The 23,088-nt window shown below is 43.4% G+C and overlaps 1 protein-coding gene across 1 annotated transcript in view; it reads right to left on the bottom strand.

Annotated features, from left to right (window-relative positions):
• Positions 1 to 20,861, bottom strand: part of ADTRP (androgen-dependent TFPI-regulating protein) — a 32,189-nt gene extending 11,328 nt beyond the window's left edge. The window contains exons 1-4 of the mRNA XM_010573217.1: positions 20,709 to 20,861; positions 13,111 to 13,245; positions 11,556 to 11,657; positions 3 to 118 (exon numbers count right to left, since the gene is read on the bottom strand). Of these exons, the coding sequence (XP_010571519.1) occupies positions 3 to 118; positions 11,556 to 11,657; positions 13,111 to 13,245; positions 20,709 to 20,861 (506 nt within the window). The remainder of the gene's footprint in view (positions 1 to 2; positions 119 to 11,555; positions 11,658 to 13,110; positions 13,246 to 20,708) is intronic.
• Positions 20,862 to 23,088: the final 2,227 nt, after the last annotated feature.

The following is a 23,088-nucleotide window of genomic DNA, read 5'->3' as shown; positions in this document are numbered from 1 at the left end:
ACCAACTGATATACAGAAAAGTGACAAATCCTAATAGGATCAATCCCTTCTTCTTTGCTGGGTAACGGTGCGGCGTGGCAAGAATTTCCAGGACAGCCAATGGCAATACAGCTGTGTGCTGAGGAGAAAAGAGAGTCCGTCACTGACCGGTCGCAGTGCCTCACCTTTGGTCATTGCTGATCACAAAGCTCAAGAGCCTGCCTGTGAGCAAAGAATTATTTAACAATGCTGAATGCAATTGTATACAAATATACATACTTCATTTTTTTTTTCATAGTGAAGAAGTACCCCTGCAGTAATGAGCACGGGAATTTTCTTGTTAGTATGCTGTTAAAAGTACTGTAACGAGGTCTGCCCGTAGAATGATCTGCACTATTTTATAATAGGTGAGGTTTCCTTTTACATTTTATAATGCAATAAATTTTTTGGTAATTCCCATTAGAGTACAAAAGACATGGAATTCTATTGTTATGTGCGCCTGAGGATGTCAAAAGTCTCCTCCTTGAACTCATTAAGCAATTGCTGAATTGCCTTCATGTTCTCTTCAAGTCATTATTGTATTTTATATATTGTCATTTATTATTTACTCCAGTGCAATTGCAATGTGTTGTGCTTCTCTTCGTAAACTGAAAAACGTAAACATACAGAGGACTTAAGTTAGCTGTGATTCAAGATGATCAAGGAACTTCAAACAAGCTTAACCAAGAGTTAGTAAAGAGTTACCTTGCTGGAGAAGCTTTTTTTTTCTTCTCTCTTTTTTTGTCAAAGAGTTTGAATTGTATTAAGCAGCTTCAGTTTCAAGGGCTTTTACGATGATAAGTGTCTGAGCACAGAGGATTTTCAGCACAGGGCAGACAGCCTGGTGGCACTGACTGTTTTGTGGTGGGGAGCTGCCTCCAAGAGGGATGGTCCTCACTGTGAGGAGGTTGGGAGCAGAGCAGAAGTCCTTCTGGGCTCGGATATGAAACAGACAATGCGGGGCTCTTGGGATGCTAACGCCTCAACTTGTTGGCCAATTTCTGGCAACTTCAGAAAATAATTTGTTGGGGTGAAATTTCCCCGCTAAAAGTTTTGTAATATTCTCTGTGCAAGCAAACAATAGTTTTAAGTTGCAGTACCTAGGACAGAAGGCCTAAACAACGCTGGGGGACAACACAGCAAAAACAGTCAATGAGGTGCAGTGGGAGAAAACTATAGCAACAACTATAGCTGACTAGTTGGTTAAATTCCTATTAAGCAAATAGTTTCACAGGTAGATGGGGGGAGGAAGTGGGGGAGGGCAGCAGAGAAAGATAGATAGACTTTTAAACAGAAAAGAACACCAAACTAATTATTTTTTTGTTTTTTTCCCTAAAGGCACAACCTGCTGGGTATATGATATGAAGTTTCCTCTTGTCCCAAGTAAGTGGTTCTAGTACCTTCAATGTATATATTTGTCAGAAGCTGTGCTGAGTATCTGATATGGTAGTATGGTGTCAAAGTTTTATTGCTATATATTTATAGTACAAGTTGCCACAAATACACATGAAATTCTTTAAATGCACATGGAGCTACATACAGCATGCATGAAAACGTTCTTTGCCTCTTTGTTTAAGAGGCAGACAGCCATTTTTGCCTGCCACTGCCAAGTGACAACTTGCTGGAAGCTGCATGTCCTCCCTCAGGCCCCGCAGCACACCCCCAGGAGCTGCTATTCATACCTGGCTGTCCTACTACCAAAATAACCCTCCCACCTCAGTTATCATTTTTCAGAGAAAAGAGAGAAAAGATTTATTTGATGTTCCAGTTCCTCTCACTCATTGGCACTGAGATTTTCCTCTGTTCTGTTTCACAAAGATATTCTTCAGCTCTACAGCCTGCTTGGTTGATAGCAGAGGTCTCGTTTTATCAGCACAAGTGATTCCTGGATTCATTTAACCAGAAAAATGTCTTCAGTGCACACAGTTTTCATATATCATCTCTGTAACTGTCTCTTAGTCAGAAATCTGTGTGTTAAGCTGCTTTTAGAATGAGTAAAAAAAAGTTTATTTTCCATAGGTGGTCCATAGTTTGTCTTTGAATAAACCAAAATGCCCATGCAAGACAGCAATGATGGAAAACTTGCACTCGGTCCTCAGTTTTAGGCTTTAGCCTTTTGCCGTGGATTTGTCCATTATGCAAAGTGGATATAAGTCCTGGTTTTCATCTGACATCCAGTGGGCTACAAAATTCCTTTGGGACACATGAAATGTCCTTGCTAGTCTTTTAATTAATTTAAACACTTTTAACACCTATAAGCTGGTTGTTCCAGCTGTATTATTGCTGTCCTAAGAGGGATCTAGTAGGAGTGACCTGGTGAAATAACCCTTTGTCGAAGTGAACAGTTTTTAGGTGGGGTTTATTTTATATACTTATTTCCTTCGTTTGGGGCTTTTTGTTCTCAGAGTAAATGTTAAATAAGTACAAGTCAGGAGTATGATGCTGCTTTATTAGAAAAAGCGTGTGGCATTCTGGGATGGTATTAACAGGAATATTGTGTGTAAGAAAGACCTGGGAAGTAACTATGCTGCTCCACTTGAATTGATGAGGTTTTGGCTGGCACTCTGTCTCTGATTTAGGGCACTCCATTTTGAAAGGTGCAGATAATTTGGAGCATGTCCAGAAAAGGACAGCACAAACGCCAGAAAGTATGAACAGGAAAGCAGTCCAAAGACAGGTGTAGAAATCGGGACTGAATGCGTTGTTGCGGCTAGAGAGAAAAGGAAAATGAGAGAGGTTTCAAAGGCTTGGGAAGGTTGATACAGTGATGACTGTGATGGGCAAGTTCTCCATGTCCATTGTGGGTAGAACCAAGGGCAATTGGCTCAGTTTTCCTCAAGAGAGATGTAGCTTTATACTGGGAAATACGTAGCAAGGGCAAGCAGGGAAACAACCAGCTATGGGAGCTGGGCAAGCCCTTTCCAGGAGAAGCTAGACTAGAAGTTGAGCGTGATTCTGCCAAGCACCCTCTGGGCATCTCTGACTGAGCCTCAGTTTTCCTCTGAACCAGCTACCAAGGGCCATGCAGACTCCAGAGCTGGTGCAAGTGCACATGTCCATAAGCAGAGATGAAAGCATGGAGAAACAGGGGGTCTCCTGACGGGAGCAAGCGATCATGACTAAGACCACCAACATCTCCACTTGCTTAGCCACCTTCTTCTCTTTCTCAGTTCATACATCTTTGCGCTACCTTACAGTACCTGAATCCGGCAGGAAAGGGGGAAGAGGAGAGGAAAGCAGAGCTTGGCACCTCATTTACAGTTTCTCTTTTTCCTCACGGGAGCGAGCGAGCGGCAGGGCGCTGGATGATGGCTGGAGGCACCCTGCAGCAGCAGACTGACAACCGCGGACGGCACGGTACGGTCACAGGGAGCAGCGAGCTGGGGGTGCCGAGGGAGAGCCCACTGCTCTAACACATGCATTGGTACTGCAGATGAGTAGCAAACTGGTAGTGGTTGTGAAAGACAGTTGGGATTTAGAAAAGGTGATTTAGAAAATGCTGATTTGCTTAGCTAGTCGTTTTTTGGCGGGCTCCTCCACTTATGGAGGAGTTGGAGAAAATACCTCAGGGGGCCATAAATCAAAAGAAGTTTGAAAGTCACTGGCAAAGCTGGAAAATTTGGCTGCTTTTGGAAATAGCCAAGAGCTTAGTGGAAGGGGTAGGTTCAAATTTCTGCTCTGCCTGATTCACAGGGGCTTGAAGCTGAGCTTCCCACTGCCTGGAAGAGTGTTTCCACCTCCGAGAGCTGTGAAAGTGTTCAGGAGTGGGGCTGTCTGCCTCTGGTTTTGTGAACAGTTTGTTAAAGGTCTTGGATCTACCCTGATTTGAAAAAAGAAAGAAAAAAAGGAAATTTGTTGTGGCATAGGAAAGCTGCTTTCTTCCCAAGTCCAATGATGACACCGGCACATGACTTTTTAAAGTGTGTGCTGTGTCTTCTGTACAAATAATTGTATCTTTTAAAAAATATTTTGCCATTTATTAATTCAATTTTATTTATTAATAGATTATTAGCTTATTCCTAGTTAGAGAGAATCACTGTGTATATTAACTAGACATGCTTTCTGTAGGGCCATTTAAACTTGCCATGCAAATATCTTCTTGAGACAGATTTCTACAACAGTTCTCAGCTATTTCATGCATCCCCAGGATGAAAATCTTTTGGTTTAGCATTTTTTCCCTTGTGGATATAAAGATTCTTTTTTTTTTTTTTCCCCTGCTTCCTTCTCATGTACACATACACCTCAGGCCCAATGCACATGTGGGAAAATCTTCCCTTGCACTTCTGCTACCCCAGAGTCTGCTGGTGACTTCATGTATTTCTGCTGTGCCCTGTTTGTCCATTAACAATAAAATCACGGTGGAATTTCTACCCAATAACTGAGCATGTTTGCGAGAGCAGATGTGTATTTATACAGGAAGGCGTGGTTGGCTTACGGGTGCAAAGCCTGCCCTTCGCCTGCGACACGCAGTTGGCTTTCCAAATGATTTCCCTCTCATAGCCGATAGACGTTGACTTTGGCAGCATCATTAGTGATAGACCATATATCATGGTTAATCATATCTGCTGAAAGGCTTTAAAGACTTCTCGTATCCTTCTCAATAAAAAAGATGTATTTTCTGATTCGAGTGATTTTTACCATAGGTCTCTAGTGCATGGTCATTAAATATGCTTTCAACCCTATTTAGCTGCACTTTGTATCTTTACACAGATGTATGTCTGAAGAGTATTTGTACAGGGCCAAATTAAAATATACAGTTTTGCCTCTTGCTTTAAAGAAAACTTAATAATTAAGCTCAGATTGACACAGATCAAAACATTGGCAAAAATTGCTGGAAACAGTGACTCATTTTTTATTTCAATTAACAGTTTCTCAGTTTCACATATAAACAGTGAAACTGTCAAAAATAATTATCACAGAGGGAGGAAAAACCTATTTCACTCCAAGGTAAGGAAAACATGCTAAAACAATAGCTGTGTGTACTGATCAGGCTATTAATGAACCAAACTGAATCAAAGAGCTTTTTTCTTCTCTTGGCAAGAATCCTGTTAGCACTTATTTTTATGTTCTTTGAAATATTAATACATTTACTTGTCTAATAACCTCTGTTTGTCGAGGAAAGCTTTCAGCTTACAAATAATGTAAGGACAGAAGTATTTTAAAATGCTTTTTTTTAAAATGTATTTGTATAGTGGAAAGAAAAAAGTTACGGGACTTTCAAAATTATCAGAGACATTTTGTTAACTAATCACACTTATAATCCGAATTCTGATTCCAAACATTTGCTTTAAAAATCCTCTGTGGTTTTTTTTGGCACTTATTATGATTTTTAACTTGGGTTTGGTTTCTTTGCTTTTTTCCTGACAAACTCAGGTGAATCTGAACTAGTTATAAAATTGCAAATTTCTTTTTGTTGCTCATAAATTCTGGCATATGAATACAGAGGGAAGAAAGTTTCTTAAACATATGCGGAACTTTATCTGAATTATTGGCATGTTAACTCATCTCCTGCAAAGAAGAATGAAATTATAACATTCTGCTGCTTCTTTATTTTTTGTTTCCTACCCTATGTTGTATGTTTCCCAGGATACGTTTCAGGTTCATGAGTTTAATCTGAGATAAATAGTCCTGTCTGGGTATTGTTTCCACTATTTGGTAAGACCATATGGAATTTTTACTTCCCATATTTTGAGTAATTTGTGTATTTATTCAATGTTATATCCTCGTTTTGCTGTTGAGAATGTAAGTAAAAGCCAGTTTCCTGGGGCTGAGAAGACAGGGTTGGGTAGAGTTTTGTGTTCAGCTGCAGGCTCCAGCCTAGGCTGAGTTTTAAGCCCATGAATAATCTCCCCAGAGCTGCTGAGATCACTCGTACGCCTAACGCGTGTGTCGCAGTTTGCCTTGGTTTGACCCCGTTTGACTCCGGAGTGAAGGAAATGATGCCTCGGTTGACCATAGCTGTTTGTTTCTAATTCGTCTGCATTTACATACCGTCCGTGTCTGCTTTTCATTAACATGTGAGACTTTAGCGGGGGATTTTTCACAAACAGTTACCACTGGCCAAACTAAACTCCACTGGGCACAGTTGGACACCATCAAGTGCTTTTGAAAAACTGCCCGTGTTTCTCCTTTCAGACAAACTCCCCGCAGAGCTTGTGTGCTGACAACCACTCGTGGCCGATACTCATGCTTGTATCTTCTCCGTCGGTATGTTGCTGCAAAGAAAAAAGTAAAAACCCATTTTGGTGCTGTCTTACGAGGCTCATGAAGCCAGCGTTCATTGGTTGACCCTTGAGGTGTTTACTCCGTTATTCAGGTCTTGGTTGGGAAACGTCCTCTTGTCTATGGAAATTTCCTTGGGTTGGATGCTTTCATAAACAATTACAGCCTGTGTTATCTGAGCATAATAAAACTAAATGGCTTCCTGTCACTATAACCTCTATTTAGTTTTATACTCCCCATAATTTTCTGAATCTCTGTATGCTTTCTCCTTTCTTGGCTTCATTTGGGAACAAATTCCCTCTATTGATTTATTTTGCTATGATACTGCTTTCATTCAAATGCCTCCTTTAAAATTTTCTTTTGTAATCTGTCTGTACACATTTTGCTTCCTCTCTTAACCTCTTTTTAGTTTTTTGGAGTAGGAGGGGCTTAAGCATTATCGTTCCTTTTATTTCTTTAACTAGTACATTGCCATATCTAGTTAAAGAAATAATTCTCTCTTAGAGTTACTACCTGTCTTTTATATTCTCAGCCATCGGTACATTTTCAGGGAACCACAGATTTATTTTATGGAAAGAGCAGGAGGCACAAGGAGTCCTGTTACTGAGCAGGTGTGGTGACAAATTAGTCAGGAAGCTATTGCTCAATTTAACTCCAGCAGCGCTCCCCTCTGAACTGTCAGCTACTATCCGTTTCTGCCCTTTCCAGGTCCGTTCATGCTCGTCTGAAAAGCAACATTTTTTTTTCCCCCTGCTTTTTCTGAGATGTGTAGGTAGTTTGGGAGCGTTACTGTGAAAAATGGATGAAACGTCAGACCAATTGTATGATCAAAGGTAAAAGAGCTTCAGAGATAACGTTTCCTGCGTGCACGCATGCATTTTTGGAAACAAGGCCCTGGCTGAATATCCTGTTGCTTACTAGCAAATGTTTTGTCTCCATGTCAATGCCAGAATTTTAATTGCATTTCTCCCTGACATTAGATACGTAGTCTAAGAAACTGATGTTGCACTGCAGCTGGAAGCTGACATGAGCCTGAAGTGACACATCCTTCGCTGTGGAATATTTGTCTCCAGCTGTGCCTTCGCAGGGTGGGTTACAGAGACGGCACCTGTGCACGCCGGGGTAGCAGCAGCCAGGGAGGATTCCCTGCCATAACATTTGTCTGTGAAACACATACTTTCTCCCTGAGGAAATGGGCTTATGTCAACAAAAATGGAAACTTCAAAAAAATATATATGTAGTGCTGGGAAAAGCTAAGCATCTTTGCTCTTAAATGTGCGGGGTGATTAATTTCATGTGCCATATCCCTCACACACACATTCTTCTTCTTTGCCAAAAGCTGAATGTAATTGGAAGCCTATGAATGTCCATAGTTGCCAGACAGCTTAAAATTGAGATACTGTGAAATGCAAACAAATGGAAATGTTTCTCTCTTGTGTAAATATGCAAGAATTATTAAGCATTAAATACCAATTGCAAGGAGAATCGTTTAAGATGGTCGAAGATGAACCCGAGGTGGCTCTCGTGCACAAACCTGGAGCAGGAGTCCCGTTAGAGTGGCCTGGACAAGCGGGTTCTGTTCCACACACTGATTTTGCACTCCCTTGGTTGGTTAGGGTTGCAGCAGCTTCCTAAAAAAGCTGTAGGAAGATATAATCCTTCACACAGATGCCCTCACATAGGAGTAAGAGTAATTTGTATTCATGTAACTTATTTTCTTTTCCGGATGGAACCAAATCACGCTGATCCAAAATAACATTTCTGTTGATGTAGTTGTGTCCACACTAGGGAAGGTAATGGTTTAGCTAGGTGGGCAGAGCACAAGCAGCTCGTAGATACCAAGAAGCTCCAAGAGATGAGAGAGGACATGGCAAGTCTTGCTGGTATTCTTACTGTCAGGGCATCGATGGCTTGCTTCAGTGAAGGAAAATTACTTGTATGCACCCAGGTTGTTCTTTCACTCCCTTGTATTTTCTTCTTACATTCAGATACTGCTTAGCTACACCAGGGCAAAGAGCAAAGGAGCTTGAGAGGCTCAGGCCATGTAGGGTCTGTTGTCATCTTTGCTGAAAGTCTGCTAGGTAAGTCATTTTTCTTCTTAAGCCTCCATTTACCATCACTCATTTTTTATTCTTAGTTATTTAGCTTACAAGGTCTTCAGAACATGCACAGTTCATAACTATGTGTCAGTAAAGTTCCCAGGACACTAAAATGCTGATTTTTGTCAAGATGAGAGGGTAGCATGGCTACAGAATAAATTAGGAAAAGAGACGGCTAAACTGAACTTAGCTGCAGCCTGAAAATAAAGAAAATCGTGCTTATTGAAGAAAATTTGCGTTTTACAAGAACTGTGCCTTACAGACTGAAAATACAAACCTCCTTTACAAAAAGGCAATTGTACCATTACCATTTTTGTGAACACATCTGGTCAATGTTGATGCGTATCTTTTCTTTTTGTTACAGACTAAAATGTTATTGAGTGATCTCTTCTGACCCACCATTGCCCCTCTTTGTTTAGCGTTCAATTCTGTCAGCCCCTTCAAAATGTAGTGTTCCCCTATGCTGCCATTAAGTTGAATAATACATGCATATGATTTAATCCAAGCTGTCTCCTGCAGTTAGTCGCCTTCTGGAGAGTATCCAGGTGTTGCTTGAAAAGAGATGGCTGGGAAAGAAATAAACAATTTCACTTGACGAATTGGCCAGTGTATCTTTTGTCTCAGCCATATTCCACTTTGAAAATCTTGTTCAAATAAAATAATTGTGCTTGAGATATAAGGGGGGGGAGGGGTGGGGTGTTCACCCATGCAGCTCAAAGCTTTGTATAAAGACGGTGAAACATAATTATCCCAGGCAAACAGAAGAGGAAACCGAGGCATAGCCCTTGGGTTAAACTCAGTAGAAAGGCAAAGAGAGAAACCCGGGTAGTCTGGAGTATTTGGCCTCCTTCAAATATTAGCAAGATTCCTTTCTGCATTAGCCATCCTTTCTGCGAATCAGAAAATGTTCCTGCTCGGAGTGCAAAAACATGCCTAAAATGTAATGCTCTCTGTACGACTCTGGGCTACCAGGTGGGCAACGACACTTTCCCACTGTAAGAGCAGTAAATGTGAGAAAAATAAATGGCTAGTTCATTTTTGCAAGGAAGGTGCTGCAGCATCACTGCGAACGCAAGGAGCTTGGTATTCCTGAAGTGTTTTTGCATGATTATTTTTTAGGTTCACTCTTCAGTTACATAACAACATATGCTTTCCCTATTTACAATGTTAAAATAGACCGAGATAAAAAAAAATATACTCCCACTGCGAACGATATGGCACTGACGTCTACTACTGATACACCGATGTCTTTTCCCACCAAAGCCAGCTAGATGCTGCCTCAATCTGCCATGAAAAGCCTGTAATCTCAGAGCCATAAAGTATAGCAATGTGCAAGGAAATGAACCCAAAGAAAAAGCTTGGCAATCAGAACTTGGAGATTGTCCCTTAAAGTGTCGGTAGCTGCCTGGATCTTCCCAGTGTTCCCAGCAGATATTTTGGGTTGAAAGAAAGAAATGCCTCAGCTAAGCCTGAAGGCACCTGTTGGAAGGTGTCCCAAAATGTGGGGATTGTCAATAGCAGGGATCGGTCTACGCTGGTGGCAGATGTTTTATGCTCAATAGTGACTGGAAGGAAAATTTCCCACCCAGGAACTGTCAAGCACAAGATGTCTGCAGTGTATTAAGAGCTTTAGAATAAAATACTAGGTTGTGGTAGAGGTTTGCTTTATGTGAAGCTTCTCTCTCGTCAAAATAATTTTGAGGAAGAATTGTTTTCCTTTTTTAACACCTGTTTTTGACATTTCTGAAATGGAAAAGCTTTTTGTTGTTGTCAAAATGACTCTGTTATGAAATGTAGATGTAGGTAGGGTAAGAAAGGAGTTATAACAAATACGTTTGAGGGATTCCTGCAAAGAGTTCTTGCACATGAAATAAAAATGTGCGTTCTAGCACATCTCGACCTTCCCATGTCATAAACAAATGTGGAAATGGAAAGGGCAAATTCTCAGCTGTGCGCCGGGATTAAAACAAGCAGCAAAGCCCATCTCCTCTCAGCTCCACCCTGTGCCCTCCCTGTCCCCAGCACCTCCGCCACCGCGAAGATTTTAAGCTTCAACTAGTCGCCCATAGCAAATCCCGGACCTGAAACCAGCGTGATGCTGAGGACACGCGGAATCTTTCTTTTTGGTGGATGATGGTTTTGCCAAGGAGCGGTGCCCGTTTGCTTCTGTGCAGAGGTTTGGACAGCCACACAAAGGCCCCGGTGGAGACGAATTGGTGGGCAGAGAGCAGGTGATAAGGTTAAAAGTGCACGATGGCTGCAGTTTTATCACTCGGATATCAGTAATGCGGACGTGCCTATGTGTGTTTGGATTCCAGGCACATGTATCTGAATATGCCTGTCTAAATCAAGCGGCTGCTCAAAACCTTTAGCAAGGGTCCTCAGCCAGAAAGCCCGAAGCCTCCCGCGTTTACCTTCAACACGCATCGGGAACTGCCGCAGTGGGTTGCAAAGCGTTGTACTTAAGAAATGAAGTCTGGAGAGAAATGAGTCTTCTGTGCAATTATTTCATACTTTTTGGCTTCTCTGATTCAGTCTAGCGCTGAACCTCTCCCTTCTCTCCCCCTTCCCATTAGCCCCACGAGGCCTCCCTGACCTTACAATCCACCCACGGTTTCCATGTTACTGTCAGCCTCCTTACACTTGACTGATGAGAAATATGTGATTATTCAACACATCATAAAAACAGCCAGAGCAAATGAAGGAGAAATCTGGAAAGTATTTATAGAAAATCTGTAAACAATCATTGCAATTCAGCTATTCAAAGCTGTGCACACATTAGCTTGTTAGCTGTAGAGCCGTCAGATGTTCTTTGGTTCTTTTACCTTTTTTAAAAATTAAGAACTGCTTTGTTATACTCCCAGCCATTTTGTATTTCATAGGCTTCTGTTTGCAGAAACAATTTCTTTTTGAGCTACAATAACCGAGAAGAGATTTTTTTTTTCCTTATGACTACACATCACTTCATTGACTTCAGAGGTTTGACAAGCACCGATTCACTGACATTGCTTGTGTGCTAAAAGGCTTCTTGAGGTGACTTCAAGCACATGCATCTGTTTGCTGCGTACAGCTCAACATCAGGTTCAGATAAGTAGGAAGGAGGAGGTGAGAAGGAAGAAGCCGTGAAACTCTTCTGGAAAGCGACACAATGCAACGGTGGGACACGCATTGCAAAGTCTCTCTTCTCTGTGAGAGGCAGGGGTGTTTCTTACTCACCATAGCGTGATTTAACCAGAGTGGGATGATTCCATCAAGGCTTTTGGGGTAAACCAGCTCTCGATTGTAGGTATACAGTGTCCAAAAGGATATAGACACAAACTGGAACCAAAATACAAAATGAAAGAAATTTCAAAATGAAAGACAAACCTAACTGATGGGATTTGGCTAGTGCTTTCATTTCTAAGAAGGCAAAACATCTCCTACATGAAATGTGGTGATATTGCCAGATAAACTCGCATATCTCACATGTTACAACATAAAGAAAGGAATTTACTCTGAACTGCAGTGCTCTGTGTTGATACTGCGAGAAAAACCTCCTTTATAAACTACCAACACTGACATTTTCTGTGGAATACTAGCTTTAAACTTCCCCCCCCGCCGCCTCCTTTGCAGATGGGATCTTTTGATGGTCCAGAAGTTCTCCTCGAGGGATTGACTGTCAAGCCACAGCATTTGTTCTGCTCAGTAACAAAGTAAAAACAGATCTTGGTAAGACAGTTCACATAAAACTTACCCTTATCTTCACAATTCATAAGGCTAATTCCTAAACTGCAGGTGCAAGCCGCACTGTGGGCACCCATGTTTTTCCCAACAGAGAAGGATTTACAGTGGGAGAACTTAACTGCAGGAGATGAACCCTGGTATCGGTTACTGATACCTGGAAGCTGATTTGCACTTTTTTGGTCTGGCTTTGTATGTGAGCACACTGTGTGCTTGGGGTTGGAAATCAGGGACGTGAGATGCTGGAAGAATAAGACTACCGTGTGCCTCTGTCCTGCGGGCATGGTGAGGATCCCTGGGGGGAATATGACAGCAGCATCGTGAATACTGCTGTGCAGGGAAGATAAATTAGCCAGTCTCTCTGTCTCCATCCCTGGCAGGACTTTTTTAGTGAGCTAGCTGGCTGAGCTCGTTGTGGACCAGATTTAAGCAGCACTTCTCAGCCCTTTGAGATTCAGAGGTGGCTGCAGGCTTCACTCACGCAGAGCAGTACCTACATATATAACCCACCGGTTCCTGTCCAACCCACAGGACCGGATAAACAGCCTTTCAATAAACAGCATTGTCTGTGAGGGAGTAGGTGATCCGTGGTGAATCTGACATAGGCTGTGACTACAATTATTTTCCTGTGAATCTGTTTCTCTCCAGCGCTTATTTAAAGCCACACTGGAGTCAGAGAAGGAGATAGGAGATTCTGCTGCCTCTTAGGTACCCTCTCGTGTCCTCCTGGCCCGTGCTGCCCTTTGGAGAAATGCCCTGAATCGATAAACCCACAGCTGTTTGGACTATGAGATTAACGAAGAGGTTACACCTCATTCACCCTTCGGGGTCAACCTGTATTCCCTCGGGGACAGCAACCCTAAAGTTTGTGCAAGAGGCTTTGCATTCAACCATGACAAGCTCAGCACTGTTTCTTCTTCTAAACGCTCCAAATCCATTTTCAAATGGTAAAAGAGAGCCTACAGTTCTCATCTATTTTATACATGTGTATGTTATGCTGCTATACACCCCTAATCATTTATGCAAACATTTACATGCAGAGGTTACTTACTGTGGACACTGGGAAAGCCAGGACACTGAAAAGAAGGTCTCTGCTGGAAATTATGCACTTAGCACATCGCAGTTTCTTAATTAGTCTCAACACATCAGCCAGGAAGGACACCCCATAGAAGACAGCCTGCAAAACCTAAAGTAATTACACCTAATGAGATAAACTCATCCAGCTTTCATTAGCACGTTCCTCAATGAACTCTGTTCTTGCTCTTCAGGGAGCTGTTTTGTTCCTGAGATGCAAGTCTGCGTGAGGGAAATAGCTGTCGGCTAAATCTTTTTTACTAACGGAAACTGATTAAATAAAGTTGTTCGGGAGGTAACTTTAACAGTATCTCATTTAATAGACTAAACAGAGATGTGTGATGTGATTCAGATGGGAGAGGTGGCAGGACATGTTGAAAGCCAGCTCCTTCACACTTCCTATGTTAATTGTTATGTTCAAGTTATCTGTGTAGGAACAGGAGAGAACAAAATATGCCAGGAAACGTTTCCTGTAAAGCAATTGCTAGATAGCTTCTCCCACCATTTAGCCGACACAGGGCCTTCTTTCCAGGGACTCACAGTGCAGTTGATCTCACTGTCAAGTAGCTCAAAATGCTCTAATGTGAGAATTAGGTGCGGAAGTTATCAAAACCAGAACCTCTTTTGCTGAACTCAGAGGGATTCAGGAAAGGATTTCAAGTGCTTAGAAGCAGAAATCCAGACTTCAGTAACTAAAACTGAGTAAGTTAAACTATTTATAACCATCGGATTTTGGAGCTCTGTGTGTGTGTTGTTTTGGGTTGGTTTTTTTTCTTTCCTTAAATCGTTTACAAGTAATGAGGATGGGGTTGTTTGGGGAGGGCGCTGGGAGGATTTGGTAAAGAATTAGGTAAGTGCACAGTGACAAAACAGAATTCTGCAAACTGTGGATGAAATTGCCACAATATTGTGGTTTAAACCAATATTGCTTTTCTGATTACTTCATTTTCTCTCCTAACACTGCACAGGGGTTCTTGTTAAACGAGATTTGTCAGATGCATGAAGGCAAAGCCTTGCAGGAAAATATTTCTCCTGTTACCTTGCATTCAGCACTGAGTCTAGTTCAGTTCTGTTAACTCATGATGCGGCCTCTTCTTTTTAAGGCTAGGTTGTCCCAGAGTGATGCAATATGGGAAATGCAGCGTACTGCAAATGCTGGACCAGCTAGCGATGCTTAAATGGAAAGAGGCTGCGTTACAGCTTTCAGGATGAGATCTCTTTTGCCATGATCGTAGTCTGAACTGGATACTTATTTAGAGCAAAGTGTCTGAAGTTGTGGCCAGTTACTTCATCAGTTTCTGAAGGAGCCGAGAAGGGTGGTGCTTGGGAGGGGACAGAATTAGTGCAATGCTTTTCCATCAGAAATTCCTTTATCATCAAAATATCTGAGGGAAAGAGGGGACTATGATTTCACCATGCCCGTTGTCAAACAAGGGTTTCTGCAAGCTTTAGTTTGCAGAGACTGACTCGTCCTGGGGAGCAAAATGAGCGTAGTTTGCATGGCCGAAGTATCCTTGCAGTTATCCGCAAGCATCCCCATCCATTTTGTGGCTTCCCAGCAAAGGGAAAAGATACATCCCTCCTCCCCTCTCCTTTCTGCAGTCCAGATGGTAGCCACCGCAGACTGCAGCCGGGTGCCACTGGTGGGGTGTCCCCCCTCCCCACGCAGACCCACAGCGGTGGCGGTGGGGGGTGCTGGCACGGGCTGGGTGCCTGGCCCAGGGACACCCAGGACGAGGTTTCGGAGGTCGTGCACCACCCGGTTCAGCTGCAAAGCCCCGAGTTTCCTCTCAAGAGCATGGGGAGAACAGCCACATTTTGACATAAAAACAACCCAAGCAGCTTCATCAGAACCCACATATGGTTTTGTTCAATTCCGAGGCACCCAAACCAGCTCTTTCAAATGTGGTTTTCTCTCTCTCTCTCTCCCCATTATCACAATTAGCCTCTGTAACTGCAGGCACAATTTCAGTCAGTAGGGATTCAGCCCTCCGAGTCACGGGTCTAGTTCAGAAAAGCCCGTACTGGGGCGCAGCGTACTTCGACCCAAGCACACGTTCAACCCAAACATCTGCCCCAGTCCCCGGCCTCACCAGGACACCAAAACCAAGTCCCTGAAGAGCTAAGAAAAACCTGGTAATAAACAGAAGCTCTTGTTACACCCTGTAGAGTCAACAGTAACTTTCTGTAAAAAGCATGGAAAATGAACATGAGGATGGTGACAGTCTGGTGACACATGGTGACTAATTGCCAATAAAGCAATTAGGGAGAGGCCTGGTTCCCAGAGGATGGGGCTATTATTATCTTGTTCATGGTCAGCCTTACATTAATCATGGGACAGGGATTGGCTACTTCTTCCCCCCACTTTCAAAATTAACTAAAATAAACATTTCTGAAAAGAAACAGTCCTAAAACAGCCACATTCTCAGCCTGGTAAATATTCTGTCATATGCAGGGGAGGACAATGTTATCTTCTGCATGGAAAATGCTTATCTGAGTGTGTAACCTGACCCATTTCTCTGGCTGAATATGGAGAAGAACAACTCCTGAAGAAGTTTGAACTCAGTCAGTCTCGGGAGCTTGTTTTTGCCCTGCTCATAGCTCTACCCTTGTCCGTCACTGTGGGTTCAAAGGCGTTTCAGTCAGTTTGTGATCACCCTGTATTTCCAGGAGCAATGGAAGAATATACAAGTAATTTTCAAGCCAGAAAACTGAACCTAGCAACCATCCCTAGTAATGCTCAGTCTGGCAGGGCGCGCTACCAGTAGACTGGAGTCAGAGCTCCAAACCCGTGCTCTTTCAGGCTTTTTTCCTGTAAGAAAGGTGTATCCAAATCTCGCAGCCCTTCACTATGGGAAAATGTTGACATTAAAAAAAAAAAAAATTACATGAAAACATCAAATTATTCCAGATGTCCTGTGAGTTTCCCAAACAGCAGTGCTGGTGCTCACAAATCCATTGCAGCCACTCATGGAATATAAATCTGCTGGCTGTAAATAAAGAGGATCCCCTAAAGTATTCCCACACAAACAGAAGGAAGACTGGAAGCATTCAGAAAGCTAACAATTAACCCAAAGAAGAGAATATGGATATGATTATCCCTGTCGGAGAGATGCCGCTTTCCTCTCTAGACCCACAATGCTCCATGGCACTAGGTGCTGTAGAAATGCTAAATTTGGCCAGATCGATTTTCCAAACTGAGAGTCATAGTGACAAAGACAAACCTTAATTTTTATCTGCTGCAGTGATCAAAGGGGTGTTTCTGTTTAACTAACCTGACATGATTTACTTTCGTGTATAAGATCTAGCCATATGTGTATATTGAAATCTCCAACTAGTACAAATAAATCGGGCTCCAAGCTCTGCCCTTAAGGGGGCATAAATCCAATATTCCAAATAGGCTATTAGACATAACAGTCAACTTTTAGTGTAGACACACATCCATTCACATGATAGAGACCTGGAAAATATGTATACTAAATACTGGGTCTATTTTGAAATAAATAAAAAACAGCTTTCAAGAGAATTGAAAAGTATTTCAATTATGAGAGACAAAGGCATAAGGAATAAAATGGGGCAGGAGTGCAATTAATAGTTTTTAAAGGTGCAGTGTGCTCATTATGCAATGATTTACTAATAGATTTACAGCAGTGAGCAGATTTTTACGAGCTTGGATATTTCAGGCAATGAATGATTCAGCTTGTACTGTTTTGTGTCACAGACAAATGGATACAAAACTGTTTTTATCTGTCATTTCTGCTTGTTCAATAATCGGTCAATGAACTCCTCTGGTACAAAACCCACTTATCTCTTTTTTTTTCCCCTACAAAAATATTTCCTTTCTGAATCTTGATTGCTATGATCATTAACTAGATAAATGAATCTGAAGTAACGTCAGAGCTGTAGCTCTCTTGGGAGACTAGCGAGGAATTGAATGAGGTGATAAAAGAGGGTCATATCTAGAAAAAATTCTTCCAGCATCCCTCCAGCAGAGCTAGGAGTCAAGCTGCATTTCCATCCCCGGAAAATGTCACATTTCCCAGTATTTCCATTTTGGATGAGAGCAAGCCAGCCACAGCAGCTTTCCACAGAAGGAAGTTTTCAAATGCAATTCCAAAGAGCTAAGAGGAATTTTGGGGGGAAAATTTCCAAGTGATTCAGTCAGCTGGTGCCAGAAGCCAGGCAATCACAGTCTGGCTGGAGACAGGCAGAAGAGCTGGGCAAGCGCTCTGCGTGCCTGGCCCTGGGGAAGCCTCCAAGATACGGCCCAGCCCTGCCCAGCACGGCGGCTCCACCAAACCAGCACAGCCCAGCGAGAAGCTTTTGCCTGATCTTCTTCCCCAGGACCGTACCTCCCGGCATCCCGAGGCGTCTCCTGGGACTACGTCCAAAGGCACAGAAACGTAACGGGTCGGGTGTGCACCTGATGGACGTCTGTGGCCAACAGCCGCCTCTCGTTCCTTGATGTCCCTCAGCAGCAGCAGGGAGTGGTTTAATGCCAAACCATGGGACGACTCTTCTAGGTCCTGGGCAGCCCCCCAGGGAGCTCCACGGTCCCCTGGACCATGTTGTCTTCTCACCCTCTTCCTCTCTTATCCAGCGGCCCAGGAAAATTTTGCCACCTGGAGATACCAACAAACGCTGTCCAAATCAGCGGGAGAAGGGGGGAGGAGGGCATTTCTCTCCCCATGCCCCTCTCCCTTTTTGGCAATCCTTTCTTTAAAAAAATGATGTCTCTGTAGAAGAAGGACTACTGGCCATGAAGGAGTGATTTTGCACATGCTGCCCCATTGCCACATTTTCTGTGTGAGAGATAGGCAACATCTTCAGCCCAAACCATGTCCCTGTTGGCTGACAGCACTGTTTTAGCATCGGGATTGGATTAATAAGTGGTTAAAATATGGGAGACAAAGGACTGGAGAAGTGGAGCAAGGGCTCCTGTTCACGGAGATTTAATGAGACCTGAGCTGTTCAGCAGATCCGTAAATGAGCTGGGGAAGGGAGCAAACACCGAGGTGGTAAAGCTTTGTAAATCTTTTTTTTTTTTTTTTTTTCTCCTCTGTCAAAGTGAAGCCTGACTGCAAAATTGCCAGAGAATCTCAGGATGCTGAGAGCCTGAGAGATCAAATAGCAGGTGAAAATCAGTGTTGGTAAATGCAATGTAATGCATTTCAGAAAAAAAAGCAACTTCAATTATATATTTTTCAACAGTGGGTTCTAAATTAACTATCGCCATCCAGGAAAGAAATCACTGTGGATAGCGCTTTCAAATTGCCAGCTGCTTGCTCACCAGTAATCAAAAAAGACAAATAGAGAGTTAAGAATTGCTAAGAAATAAACAACAGAAGAGGAAACACCTTTAGGCCACTGTATAAATCCATGCTGTGCTCATAGCTCAACCACTGCAGCCTGCCCTACTCACCCCTTTCTGAAACTAGAAAAACTACTGCAAAGGGTGACAAGGATGCTTTAATGAAAGCAGCAGCCCTTTGTGAAGAGAGATGAAAAAGGCTCAGACTTCCAGCTTGCAGAAAAGAATAACCGAGGGGAAAATCTGGTGGAGGTCTCTAATGAGTGGCAAAGAAAAAGTGAACAGGGGCGGACAATTAAATTATAACACAGAACTAAAGAGGCATCAAATTCAGTTGTCAGGAAGCTGGTTTACAGCAACAAAATGAACTGCTCTTTCACACAAGGCACACTTGCCTCATGGCACTCATTGCCACAGGATAGGGAAGGTACCAAAAGTATGAACGGGTATGTTTTTCCTTTAGATAGATGAAGGGAAGACTTTGAATGGTATTAGCTACCTCTGGATTTCTCTCCTGACTGGGCACATTGGTATGCCAGCGTGAGGGTAGAGTCACAAAAAGTTCATTTTACACTTACACATGCTCTTGTCTTGTGCAGCCTTTCCCTGATCATCCACTGCTGGTCACTAAGGGAAGATGAATGATAATTTCAATGAGTATTTCTGCATGCCAAAATACTGGGAGATGGGTTACTTGCTTTCTCCTCTTGATCTCATGCTTTAGAGTTGTGTCATATACTGCGTGATAGATCTCATTATAACGGTGCCAGGGGATGGGGGTGGAGATGCTGTTTTGCCTGAAAGTATGGCTGATACTTTAATGGGGCCAGCTTCCCCAAAAAACAAAGGAGAGGAGCTGGGCACACAGTCTCTTGCCTCGGACTTGGCTGGTGGTGTTTTAGTCTACTGACATATGTCCCAGCAGGACAAACTGAATATCCTTAAGGTTGTGAATCCTGACCATTTGATTGCTGGCATTTCAGAAAAATTAATTTTTAAACCATCACAAAAAGCCTAGATGTACTGATACAAAGACAACATAGCAACGAACCATACATGTGCCATCCTGACTGCAGCGATATATGTGCCCTCATCCTTCCACAGCCGGCTTGGCCACTTAGAAGGGCACCGTGGCTCCCTGAAGCCCAGGCTGTTGTAGCCACCTCATGTGCCGTTCACTGCCTCCTAGTTGCAAATATTTCACAGAGTCACAGAATGGTTGAGGTTGGAAGGGACCTAAACTTCCCAGCCTCTTGGGGGTCTCCAAAGGCCCCACTTGGAGCTGGGGAGCCTTTAAATTTCCATGGAACTCCACCATGGGGTGTCTCCTTCTAAAGAGTAAAAGCAGAGGCAAACACACCCCGGGCCAGACCTCCCACTGATATTTAACTCTTGACGGTCACACAGAATGGACGAAAGGCTACGGAGGTCCCTGCGGTCATCCTTCAGATTAGCAAGTGCCCCTGAACTTTGTCCCTTGTAGGAACCCTCTCCACACGCCTGGTCTTTCCACCCCGCTGCCACCAGTCAGCGAGGAACCGCTCGGGCTGCGAACAAACCTTCTCCCCCAGGGTATCTCACGTGCTTTCATTTTGACTTCTGTCTTGTGAAATGTCAGCATATTAGGCGAAGCAGAACACATTACGGTCTATGTTTTTCTGTGTACTGTTAGGAAATGCAGCAAGCAGCTGAGAGCGCTGTTAAAACACAGGCACTAATGCCACAATCACCTCTCTCTGCAGGCTGGAATTTCTTTCCCTCGTGCTCTCAGCTGATTATCAAACTAAGCATGTACTCTGAATGGCCAAATTAGCACCGTGCTATGCTTTGTTTTATCTTTTTCTGTAATTTACAGGACAGAAAAGCCTATTAAAAACCTGAAGTAAACCTTCAAGCAGCATTATAATGTGTATTGAATTAAGGGTTAGGTAACATGCATCAGACTTGCACATGTCCTGGCTGGACGTATGCTACCTTTCTGTCCTTCTCCTCACTGATAGCTTGTCTCTTTTACAAGGAGGCAGCTAGCTTCAGAGGACTTTCTGAAAGCCAAGTTGCCCACCAGCCAATATTCCTTCTGCATAAAACCTGTGAATACGTTTCACAGCACAAGCATGGATCCCTACTTAGTTTCTTTTGGGGTATAAACCGTTAAAGAAAGCAGTTTAACAGCAGCAAATATACCAGCTGCATATGTCTTGAGGCACAGATGGCAGACAAACAAATAGACAAATTGATATCACTGTACAACATGATTTGCTTACCAGATTGAGGACTGTCAAATATTTCCACTGCCCACCGTAAAGAAACACTTCAGATGGCCGCTCTTCTGTTCTTACGTGTGTGATTGAATAGGCAACGAAAAAATACCAGACAAAAGCAAGGCAATGGTACGTTGCGAGAGTAGAGATTTCCATGCTTTAGCTAAGAGCAAGTGATAATCGGGACAAAAGCAGCTTTTCTCTTAAGGTCCTCGGCCGCTGTGCATGGGAAATGGCAGGGCAGGAGGGTGTACTTCGGAGCAGACTCTGGACACGTTGTTGCCGCTTTGCTCTCGTCAAAAGAAATAATTACAAGGCTGCGAACTTTGCTTCTATTTGTTTCCCTTTTCACTGTACAGATAGGCTGGGGGGGGGGGGGGGAAGAAGAATAGGCTTATTCCCCAGATTTAAATGCTTTGCTCAAGATTAGCGGATTAGTTGCAGAGTTACATAAGTTTTGGGGGTTTTTTTTTGCAAAAGTAGGGGGAGCTTTGCTGCTGATTTTGTGTAACGGGCTGTCACGCTTCGGGTAGCAAGTGAAAACAAGTGGCATTTTCCTCACTCATAGCGGTGGGTGCAGCCATTTCTCCAGCTCAGCCTGGGAAGCCTCTGTGACTGTTTTTCCCTTGTGCCAAAGGAAGAAGTGGGAAACATAACGGTCTGTGAAAGAAAAAAAACGAGTTGATTTGTTGATAGGCTATGGAGGTGGCAAGGAAGCTGAGAGGATTCGTAGGCAAAGGTCCTTGGGGTTGAAAATCAGTGCGAGTGTTGACATTTTTTTGTGGGAAAAGGCTCCGCCGCCTTTACGCCGCTCCACGCAGCTGGGATCCGTCACCACCGTGCACGGCAGGTCGGCCAAACCCTGAGTCGCTTTGAAGCTCTGGCAGGGATGGAGACACAGGGCAAAGGCCTTGGGTGACAAGCCCTAAGCACTGAGCAGGGCATCTCGCCTACCTGCTGCTTTACGTGCTGCCATCCACTTTCAGACAGCCCCTCTTCCGTGGCGCGACATTATCGCACCGTCGGGGCTGGGGTCAAGAAGAGAAGAACCGATGCTCACGCAACGACCCTAAAATGAAGCGATCAAAAAAGTTGTCATGGAAATGCTCATTTTCCCCTCCCTAATTAGCCCTGGAAAACACACACGGCATTTGCTATTTGGGCCAGAGTCTCCGTAATCGCAGTGCTGTCAGCAGTAATTGCCACCTAAGCATTTCAGGGGAGCCTTGCCGGGTAGCGGGTACCATGCCCCAGCCCATGCCTGGATCTTGCCCACGCAGGACGGGGAGAGGGGGAGAGGGGGATGCTCTTCTCGCCCCTGCAGAGGCTGTCCCCGGGGACAGGGCTGGGCTTCGGCCAAGCAGACTGCATTAAAGGATCTCTTTTTTTTTTGCCCCTCTAACTGGCCTACAGGCAGCATTAAGCAATCTGCTGTGTTTCGGTTTGTTTTGGTTTTTCTCTTGCATTTTTTTTCCCCCCTGGTACCAGACATAAGGCTCCATGTGGGATGATTTCCTATGAACTCAGACAGCAATGTGGATGCATGTTGGGAAACAGCCCTTGCACTAAGGCACTTCAATATCCTCCTGTGTTTCATTGACTTCTCCCCTAATTGAGATTACCCACATCCAGATTCCCCAGGCATTCCAGCCATCACAATCCCAGTGAAATATTTCTGCCTCACTTAGGAAAAATAAAGATGTAGATACTTTTGTGGTTGTTTGAGTTTGCAGGAAAAAAAACCCTTGCCAGAAAAAGAAAAAAAAAGAAAAAAAAAAGATGGGAATATGTTTTTTGGACTCTGACAATGTCACCAGTCTTTTCCTAGGAAATCCAGCAAAAAATAGTTTTCAGTTGCCTTTACAAACTTTCTGGGGAGAGGCAGTGCTGTCATGAGCTGTTCTTCCTCTGCTTCTCCTTGTTAAGACTCATCCCTGTGACAAAAGGCAGGAACAGAATAGGACCATGGCATGGAAGGGCCCTTTTTATTAGCGATTTGCATATCAAAGGCACCAAGCAGTCAGCACTTAACAAGTTATCTTCACACCAGCCTTTCTGAGGTTTTGCTGTAGAGCAACTTTAAAAATGGGAAGGCATGTGCTTCTGCTCAGTAGGTGCCCGAATGCATGCAAATGAATGTAAATGTATGGAAAATGACAAAGTATGTTTTTTCTTTTCTGGAGGATCTTGGCCAGTATGGCTGGGAAGGTGTCAAGTACGGTGACAGTTTTCTGATGTGGACACCTGTCCAACAGACTGAGACCATCTGCTTTGTTTTCCCATATACAAGAAGCAAGATACTTATCCTTCAGCCTAGATAAGGGATGAAGTTCAGATGTAGAAAAATGGCAAAGAAAGGATGAGAACCAGATAGGATCTGAAG

The sequence above is a fragment of the Haliaeetus leucocephalus genome, unplaced genomic scaffold, assembly GCF_000737465.1.
Source record: "Haliaeetus leucocephalus isolate CR32 unplaced genomic scaffold, Haliaeetus_leucocephalus-4.0 Scaffold373, whole genome shotgun sequence".
NCBI classification, from domain to species: domain Eukaryota; kingdom Metazoa; phylum Chordata; class Aves; order Accipitriformes; family Accipitridae; genus Haliaeetus; species Haliaeetus leucocephalus.
The sequence above is the reverse complement of the archived record's forward strand: the minus strand, read 5'-3'. Positions and strand labels throughout refer to the sequence as shown.